This window comes from Marmota monax, unplaced genomic scaffold (assembly GCF_021218885.2).
Source record: "Marmota monax isolate L192 unplaced genomic scaffold, Marmota_monax_Labrador192_F-V1.1 WCK01_AAM20220418_F8-fsc00046, whole genome shotgun sequence".
NCBI lineage: Eukaryota > Metazoa > Chordata > Mammalia > Rodentia > Sciuridae > Marmota > Marmota monax.
The window spans coordinates 11,314,171-11,324,282 of NW_026692486.1; the positions used below are offsets into that span (position 1 = coordinate 11,314,171).

General features: G+C 35.4%; 1 protein-coding gene across 2 annotated transcripts in view; it reads left to right on the top strand.

The window, feature by feature from the left end:
- LOC124091925 (calcium-activated chloride channel regulator 4) overlaps nucleotides 1-9,810 on the top strand; it is a 29,753-nt gene extending 19,943 nt beyond the window's left edge. Inside the window, exons 11-14 of one of the 2 annotated variants that reach the window (XM_046443148.1) lie at nucleotides 249-516; nucleotides 2,250-2,420; nucleotides 8,666-8,919; nucleotides 9,268-9,810. In XM_046443148.1, coding sequence (XP_046299104.1) covers nucleotides 249-516; nucleotides 2,250-2,420; nucleotides 8,666-8,919; nucleotides 9,268-9,708 — 1,134 coding nt within the window. In that variant the 3' untranslated portion in view covers nucleotides 9,709-9,810. Of the gene's footprint in view, nucleotides 1-248; nucleotides 517-2,249; nucleotides 2,421-8,665; nucleotides 8,920-9,259 lie in introns of both variants that reach the window. The other variant, XM_046443147.1, reaches the window with a different exon arrangement.
- The last annotated feature ends 302 nt before the right edge of the window (nucleotides 9,811-10,112 follow it).

The following is a 10,112-nucleotide window of genomic DNA, read 5'->3' on the forward strand; positions in this document are numbered from 1 at the left end:
TAAGACCAAAGGCAGACTGTCCAGTAATTACTTTTTCCAGATGAGGATGTCATAAAATACAGACACCATACATGACAATAATCAGAGTACCTGCCTGAACCCCAACTCACACCATTTTAAAACCTCAAGCCATCAAAACCCTGTTTATCATACTTCATACTTCTAAAGATTTATTGTAGATTTGAATAATAGAAACCAGAATATGATTTGACTCTGGAAACTTACTATCTTTCCACTGGAAATTTTAGGTGGGCACTTGGACTTACAGTCTTCAGGCCAAAGCAAACACAGAAACACTAACCATGACAGTAACTTCTCGGGCAGCAAGTTCTTCTGTGCCTCCAATCACAGTGAATGCTAAAATGAACAAAGATACAAACAGCTTCCCCAGCCCAATGATCGTCTATGCACAAGTTCTCCAAGGGTATCTCCCCATTCTTGGAGCCAGTGTGACTGCGATCATTGAATCAAACAGTGGAAAAACACAAGTTTTGGAACTTTTGGACAATGGTGCAGGTAATTCACTGGTTTTATGAATAAGCCTATATTTTCAAAACTCAGGATATGGTAAGGGTCCTGTGTCAAAATGGGGCAGTAAGATAGATACCCAAGGAATGGAGAAATAGCAGAACCTGCAGGGAATTCTATCAGATAAAACCTGTAATCAATGTTGACAATAAATGTTATTTGTTGTTATTATTATTGGCCTTCACCATTTAAGTAGATCTCATTCAGACAGTTGAGGACAGCATCAGCAATGCCAGGCAAGTGTTTCATAGGGGAACATCATCAAGAAAGTCTGCTTAGAGACGGTTAAGCACAAGCAGTCAGATGAGATCTAGTGGTACTACCTGGGCCCCTGGTAGGAAAAGGGAGAGAAGCAAGAGTAACTGCCAACAACTGAAAAAAAAAAAATAACAGAGTTTTGAGAGCTGAGGCGCAGGGGCAGCAGGAGCTACCTGAAGAAAGGAGGGCTCCTCACTGGGGCATCAGATACCAGGTGTTACAAGTAGGAAAGAAGGAACTGTGCTGGCTTCTGATAAGAGGTCAGTGAGCAAGGAAAGAAGCAATTTGATTCACATCTGAATTATTACAGCTTTGAATCAGTACCTTCCACAATGTAATTTATTCACTTTTTTGATAATACTGTCTTCAACTAGAGTTGGCTAATTATTCTTACGTGCAACTCAATTCCTTCTTCAGGGACCACTGTCCTTTGCTTTTTCTTTCCCTTTCCACAAAACTATCTGCAGTATATAAAACCTATCTATATCTTGTTTGATTTCTTAGCATTTTATCAGATGAATATTTAGCTAATTGGGAAGTATCTAGTTTGAAATGCCTTCACTTAAGAAGACATTGGTGATTAACAATGGCTTAGTGTAGGCATTCTCAAACTTTAGCATACAGGGAATCATCTGGAGAGTTTGATTAAAATATGGAATGCCAAGGCCCTTCCCTAGGTAGTATGAGAAATTTACATGTCTAAATATCTTTACACTTATAGAGATACAGATAATGGTGGTTCAAGGACCTCACTTAGTACACTCTGAATTAGAATTTATACTCCACAAGATACATGTTTTGCAATATAACAGGTGACAGGAATGCTAGTGTTATCAAGAAGTATACTTATGATATAGTGTTCCTGAAATCCTCCAATTTTTATTCCAATAGCAGATGGGATTTTTCTATGTCAGAACAGAAAATTAATGGATCATCAAAGACCAGAGAAAAGAAAAAGAAAGAGTTGTTGAAGATAAAGCAAAACAAATAATTGTACTTGGCTTGAGTGAGAATTAGATGCTACACAAAGTCACTTTTTTTCATATTGTGGACATTTTTTTATTTAAATACAAGGATGACATATGACTAGATAAATTAATATGACTAGATAAATTAAGGTGAAAACAAAGCAAATGGCAGAGAAATGATAAGAGTAGTACCATAAAATATATTTAAATTGATAAATGATAAAAATATGAGGTATTTATGTTTATTATACATACACAAATTTAAATGTGTGTATATGTGGTATATGGATATAAAGGTACAAAAATATCTTGAGTATCAATTCAATAATATTTTGAGCTGACAGAGTATAATGGAAATATTCTCCAGAAGGTCAAACCCTAAATATGAAGCTTGGTTGAGAGGACATGTTATAGAGGCCACAGCTTGTTGTTTTGGAAAATGCATGAATTTCTCTTTGTATTTACAATCATTTATTTCTTCATTTCTATGATAAGGTGCTGATTCTTTCAAAGATGACGGGGTCTACTCCAGGTACTTTACATCTTATTCAGAAAATGGCAGATATAACTTAAAAGTGCGAGCTCATGGAGGAACAGACTCTGCCAGACGAAGCTTGCGACACCCACTGAATAGAGCTGCCTATATACCAGGCTGGGTGGTAGATGGTGAGTAGCTCATGGTGTCTGAATTCATGCATAGATAGAAGAACAATATTGGGGGTTTGGTATAATTGAGGCTTCAAACATCTTACAACTCAAAATATAGCTTTTCCCAATTCTAGAATAAAGTTCTTAGCTAATTGTCTCCAAATTAATCTAGGCTTTAGAATAATGCCTGGCACCTAGTAAACACTTAAAAACTGTTAGCTAGCATTATGTCAGTTTGAGAAACCTTCATGATATCAATAAAAATATGCCAAATTTTTATCTCAGGACATGAAAACAAATCAATATGTTATGAGCCTAAGTATAAGCAGAATTTATCCCTCAGATTACATGTGCTATTAAAAATAAACATTTATTTGTAATGGTGTTTTCTGGTTTGTTTGCTTTTAAACTGCTTTTATATTTTAAAAGTTAATATGCACATTATAGGAAACAGAAAAACACAAGCAAAGAACAAAGTCATGGAGTCACAAGTAGCTTAGCTGGACATGTCCTTTCAGAACCTGCATGTGTGTATACAATATCTCATTTTGTGTGGTTGAAATCATACTGTGCATCGGGCTTTTCTGTGTATCATGAATATTCACCAGTTTAAAATCCCTAAGCTACATGAGTATTTTTGATAACCAAGAATACACTACGGAAATACCTTCTGTTAGAAAAAAATTGCAATCCTGCCTTTCCTGGGACAAAATTTTCACTCAAGGCAGAAATGATAACAGGTCTCTAGATAAATATATTGGCAAAGTTACAACTACAATAATCCATTCCTTTAATGCTCAATTTAAAATGAGACATAAAGCAACAGAATACACCAAGCATGTTTCTCAGAAGGTTCATTGTCAGATTTCTACTACTAAAATACCAGCAAGAAAGCATGTTCCCAGTGAATTGAAGTATTCCTACAGTACAGCCAGAAGTTATACACACATCAGTAGCTCACATCAAAATGAAAATCAGTGTTTGCTCCCATGATAGTGGAATGCGTTACAATTCTTATTATACATATAGAGTACAATTTTTCATATCTCTGATTGTATATAATTTATGTTCACAATAATTCGTGTTTTCATACATGAACTTTGAATAATGATGTCCATCACATTTCACCATCCTTGATAACCCCTGAACCCTCCCTTCCTCTCCCAGCCCTCTGTCCTATCTAGAGTTTATCTATTCCTCCCATGCTCCCCCTCCCTACCCCACTATGAATCAGCCTCCTTATATAAGAGAAAACATTTGGTATTTGTTCTTTTTAGGATTGGCTAACTTCACTTAGCATTATCTTTTCCTGCGTAATCTATTGACCTGCAAGTGCCCTGATTTTTTCTCCTTTATTGCTGAGTAATTTCCATTGTGTATATATGCCACATTTTTTCTATCCATTCATCTATTGAAGGGCATCTAGGTTGGTTCCACAGTTTAGCTATTATGAATTGTGCTGCTATAAGCATTGATGTGGCTGTGTCCCTGTAGTATGCTGTTTTTAAATCCTTTGAGTATAGACCAAGGAGAGGGATAGCTGGGTCAAATGATGGTTCCATTCCTAGTTTTCCAAGGAATCTCCATACTGCTTTCCATATTGGCTGCACCAATTTGCAGTCCCACAAGCAATGTATGAGTGTGCCTTTCTCCCCACATCCTCGCCAACACTTATTGTTGTTTGTCTTCACAATAGCTGCCATTGTGACAAGAGTGAGCTGATATCTTAGAGTGGTTTTGATTTGCATTTCTCTAATTGCTAGAGATGATGAACATTTTCTCATATATTTGTTGATTGATTGTATATCCTCTTCTGAGAAGTGTCTATTCATGTCCTTGGCCCATTTATTGATTGGGTTATTTGTTTCTTGGTGTTTAAATTTTGAGTTCTTTATATACCCTAGAGATTAGTGCTCTATCTGATGTGTGAGGGGTAAAAATTTGCTCGTAAGATGTAGGCTCTCTGTTCACCTCACAGATTGTTTATTTTGCTGACAAGAAACTTTTTAGTTTGAATCCATCCCATTTATTGATTCTTGCTTTTAATTCTTGTGCTATAGGAGTCTTATTAAGGAAGTTGGGGCAAATTCCCACACGATGGAGATTAGGGCCTACTTTTTCTTCTATTAGATGCAGGATCTCTGGTTGTATTCCTAGGTCCTTGATTCACTTTGAGTTGAGTTTTGAATATGGTGAGAGATAGCAGTTTAATTTCATTTTGATGCATATGGATTTCCAGTTTTCCCAGTACAATTTGTTGAAGAGACTATCTTTTCTCCAATGCATGTTTTTTGGTGCCTTTGTCTAATATAAGTTAATTGTGATTTTTGTGGGTTAGTCTCTGTGTCCTCTATTCTGTACCATTGGTCTACCAGTCTGTTTTGGTGCTAATAACATGCTATTTTAGTTACTATTGCTCTGTAGTAGAGTTTAAGGTCTGGTACAATGATGCCACCTGCTTCACTCTTCCTGCTAAGGATTGCTTTAGCTATTCAGGGTCTCTTATTTTTCCAGATGAATTTCATGATTACTTCTTCTATTTCTATGAGGAATGCCATTGGGATTTTGATTGGAAGTGCATTAAATTTGTATAGTGCTTTTGGAAGTATGGTCATTTTGATAATATTAATCCTGCCTATCCAAGAGCAAGGTAGATCTTTCCATCTTCTAAGGTATTCTTTGATTTCATTCCTTAGGGTTCTGTAGTTTTCATTGTATGGATCTTTCACCTCTTTTGTTAAGTTGATTCCCAAGGGTTTTTTTTTGTTTGTTTGTTTGTTTTTTTGCAGCTGTTGTAAATGAGGTAGTTTAACTCATTTCCCTCTCAGAGGATTTGTCACTGATATACAGAAATGCCTTTGATTTATGGGTGTTGATTTTGTATTCTGCTATTTTGCTGAATTCATTTACTAGTTCATGAAGTTTTCTGGTGGAATTTTTGGGGTCTTCTAGGTATAGAATTATATCATCAGCAAATAGTGCCAATTTAAGTTCTTTCCCTATACATATCCCTTTAATTTCTTTCATCTGTCTCATTGCTCTGGCCAGTGTTTCAAGAACTATGTTAAATAGAAGTGATGAAAGAGGGCATCCCTGTCTTGTTCCAGTTTTTAGAAGGAGTGCCTTCATTTTTCTCCATTTAGAATGATGGCCTGGGGCTTAGTGTAGATAGATAGCCTTTAGGATGTCTAGTTGTAAATTCTTTTAACTTTTGTTTATCAGGGAAGGTTTTTATTTCATTGTCAAATCTAAAGCTTAATTTTGATGGTTACAAGATTCTTGGTTGGCATCCATTTTCTTTCTGAACTTGATCTATGTTGTTCCAGGATCTTTTAGCTTTTAGGGTCCAGGTTGAAAAATCTGCACATAACCTGTTTGGATTTCCCCTGTATGTAATCTGATTCCTTTCTCTCATGGTTTTAAGTTTCTCTCTTTAATCTGTATGTTAGGCATTTTCATTATAATGTGCCTTGGTGTGGATCTGTTGTGATTTTGTACATTTGGTGTCCTGTACGCCTCTTGAATTTGGTTTTACAATTTATTTTTCATGTTTGGAAAATTTTCTGATAGTACTTCATTGAATAGATTGTTCATTCCTTTTGTTTGGAACTCTATGCCTTCCTCTATCCCAATAATTCTTAAATTTGGTCTTTTTATGCTATCCCATATTTCTTGAATGTTCTGCTCATGGTTTCTTACCATTTTCATTGTGCAGTCTACATTCTTTTTCAAGATTATATAGTTTGTCTTCATTGTCTGGGGTCCTGTCTTCCAAGTGGTCTAATCTGGTGGTTATGCTTTCAATTGAGCTTTTAATTTGGTTTATAGTTTCTTTCATTTCGAGGATTTCTGTTTGGTTTTTCTTTAGAACCTTTATCTCCCTATTGAAGTAAACTTTTGCTTCCTGAATTTGTTTATGTAACTCTTTGTCAAAATGATCTTTTGCTGCTCATATTTGCTCTCTTATATCATCCTTTAATTCACAGAACATTTTAATTATGTGCAGCCTGAACTCCTTTGCTGTAATTTCATCTGTTGTTCTGGCCATGGATTCTAATAATGTGGTATCTTGATTTGTTTGGGGCACTTTTTTCCCTTGTCTTTCCATGTTGTTCGGGTATCTTCCTTTCCAGCTCTGTGGATCTGAGGCATTCCCATGTTTACCCTATAGGCTTGTAGTGCCCCTGTAGGGTTCCAATACCTCACCTTTGAGGGGAAGGACAATGTTAACAGATCCCAATATAAACAAAATACCACCTGGTTATCTGATGTTCTAAACTGGCAGTTGCCGCAACTAAAGATGGTTATGGAGGCCCAGCAGAATGCATTTCAATTTATAGTACACATATAGAGCACAATTTTTTATGTCTCTTATTGTATACAATGTAAAGTCACACCATTCGTGTCTTCATATGTGTACTTAGGATAATGATGTCTATCTCATTCCACCATCTTTCCTACCCCCAAAACTCCTCCCTCTTCTCCCTCCCCTTTGCCCTATCTAGAGTTCCTCCATACTTCCCATGCTCCCCCATCCATCCCCATTATGGATCAGCAACTACATATCAGAAAATATTTAGACTTTGGCTTACTTCGATTAGCATAATATTCTCCGATTCTATCATTTACCTGCAAATGCCATGATTTTATTCTCTTTTAATGTGGAGTAATAATCCATTGTGTATATGTACCACATTTTCTTTATCCTTCATCTACTGAAGGGCATATAGGTTGGTTCCACAATTTAGCTATTGTCAATTGTGCTGCTTTAAACATTGATGTGGCTGCTTCACTGTAGTATGCTGTTTGGGGGTATAGACCAAGGAGTGGAATTGCTGTGTCAAATGGTGGTTCCATTCTAAGTTTTCCAAGGAATCTCCATACTGTTTTTCATATTGGCACCAATTTTCAGTCCCACTGGCAATGTGTGAGTGTGCCTTTTCCCCCACATCCTTTACAACATATATTGTTGTTTGTATTCTTAATATCTGCCATTCTGACTGGAGTGAGATGAAATCTTAGGGTAGTTTTGATTTTCATTTCTCTAATTGCTAGAGATATTGAACATTTTTTCATATATTTGTTGATTGATTCTATATCATCTTCTGAGAAGTGTCTGTTCAGTTCTTTGGACCATTTACTGATTGGGGTTTTTGTTTTGTTTTGTTTTGGTGTTAATATTTTTGAGTTCTTTATATATCCTAGAGATTATATAATCTATCTGATCTATCTGATGTGTGTGTGGTAAAAATTTGCTCCCAAAATGTAGGCTGTCTATTCACCTCACTGATTGTTTCTTTTGCTGAAAAGAAGCTTTTAAGTTTGAATCCATCCCATTTATTGATTCTTGATTTTATTTTTTGCACTACAGGAGTCTTACTAAGGAAGTTGGGACCTAATACAATATGATGGAGATTTGGGCATACTTTTTCTTCTGTTAGGCACAGGGTCTCTGGTTTTATTCCTAGGTCCTTGATTCACTTTGAGTTGAGTTTTGTGCATGGTGAGAGATTGGGGCTTAATTTCATTTGGCTGCATAAGGATTTCCAGTTTTCCCAGCACCATTTGTTGAAGAGGCTATCTTTTCTCCAATGTATGTTTCTGGCACCTTTGTCTAATATGAGATAATTGTATTTATGTGGGTTTCTCTGTGTCCTCTATTCTCTACCACTGATCTACAAGTCTATTTCGGTAAAAACAATCCTTCCTATGAGTTTTAACACAAAGTGTATTCAGAGTGTTATTTTACTAACTGTCCTTTTGTCATTAATGTTTTCATTAAATCAAAAGAAAAAATGTGTACAACAAGGTGATGATAAGCATGAAGAATTTATTCTTTGCTAACTTTGCTTTGCATAGTTACTTCTCTTGTGACTTTTAGGGGCTTTTTCTTAGCAATTAGAATACCATCATAAATATTATTCCTTAGCACTTGCAGCGTGGAGTGGTTGGAAGGAAACTGGCTTTTCCGCAGGTATATTCCAGCCTGAAGATAATTTGAGAAATAAAGCAACACTTTTTAAAGACATATATTGAATTATTGAATTATTATATAGCTTTATTCTTGTTTAGTGTAGTCCTCATTTTAGAACAATTTTTTATCCTAAAGGATATTAAAACATGAATTATCCCAGCAATTGGTGCTTATGATTCTGTCAGAAGACTTAGTAAAAATTTGACTATACATATGAAGCGGGGAAAAACCAGTGGGATGAAGAAGGTGATTTGTTTGCTAACTTTGAACTAGTGAATTTTTAATGCAGGGGTAATTGAAGTGAACCCACCAAGACCCGAAACTAATGAGGATACTCAGACAATATTGGAGAATTTCAGCAGAACAGCATCTGGAGGTGCATTTGTGGTATCACAAGTTCCAGACTCTACAAATGTTCCCTTGCCTGACCTGTTCCCTCCAAGTCAAATCACAGACCTTGATGCCACATCTGAGCGGGATCAGATCAACCTAACATGGACAGCGCCAGGAGATAATTTTGATGTCGGAACAGGTAAGCATAAAGTATCATGTGGTTTCAACTTAAGTTAAAGGTGCTCATTGCAAAAGCAAGGGTGTATGGGCAGGTTAGGGAAGAACAGTTTTTGACTGACAGCTCACTGAACTTTTAATTTTATAATCTGATATTTTTCAATCAATCAAATAGGAGATATTTTAACATGGTTAAAATATAGTAGCATTTGGCAGAGCTTAAAAGTCAGAATTCAGGTTTATTTAAAAAGCAGTAACTTTTTTTGTGAGTATACACTATGCATAAGTAAACAACATTTTTGAGAGTAAATGGAAAGAAATTTATATGGTATCTATGCTACAGTTACTAAACTGCCTGTAACTCTTTTCTTAGTCCAAGAGTATATCATAAGAATAAGTGGAAGTATCATTGATCTAAGAGACAATTTTGATGATGCACTTCAAGTGAACACTACCGATCTATCACCAAAAGAGGCGAACTCCAAGGAAACCTTTGCATTTAAACCAGGAAACATCTCAGAAGAAAACATAACCCACATATTCATTGCCATTCAAAGTGTAGACAAAAGCAATTTGACATCAAAAGTATCCAATATTGCACAAGTGGCTTTGTTTATCCCTCAAGCAGATCCTGGTCCTGATGAAGGCCAACCAAATCCTAATCCTGGTGAAAGTCATCCTAATCCTAATTCTGGAGTAAATATTTCTACAGTGGTGCTATCAGTGGTGGGGTGTGTTGTGGTTGTTAGTATTATTTTAAGTACCACTATTTGTATCTTAAAGAAGAGAAACTCTTCAAAAAGACCTACAACTGAGTTTTAAAAAAACAAAAACATATAAGTAAAGGATAATTTTTAAATTCTAAATTCAGCCTGTATGAATTTATACTTATAAAAGATAAGTTTAAGAGGTCTCAAAAGAATACTGTGATTAAATATAAACATGCATGAATTTGTGAAAAACTGTCAATACTAAAGTTAATACTTTTATTCATTCATTTGATTTTTCATATGTAGTGATAAATAAAGACCTTTTTCTTATTGATGCCCCAGCTGTGTATTATTTTTCTGATGCAAAATGTTCAGAAATAATATTTTCAAATTTCATGACAAAGTTAAAATTGTCAATTTAAGTAGTTTTTTAATAATTACAAAAAATCAAATAAATGATATTTGTGGAAATTCACTGGTTTTGGTGCCATTGGTATAAACTGATGGCATTATACC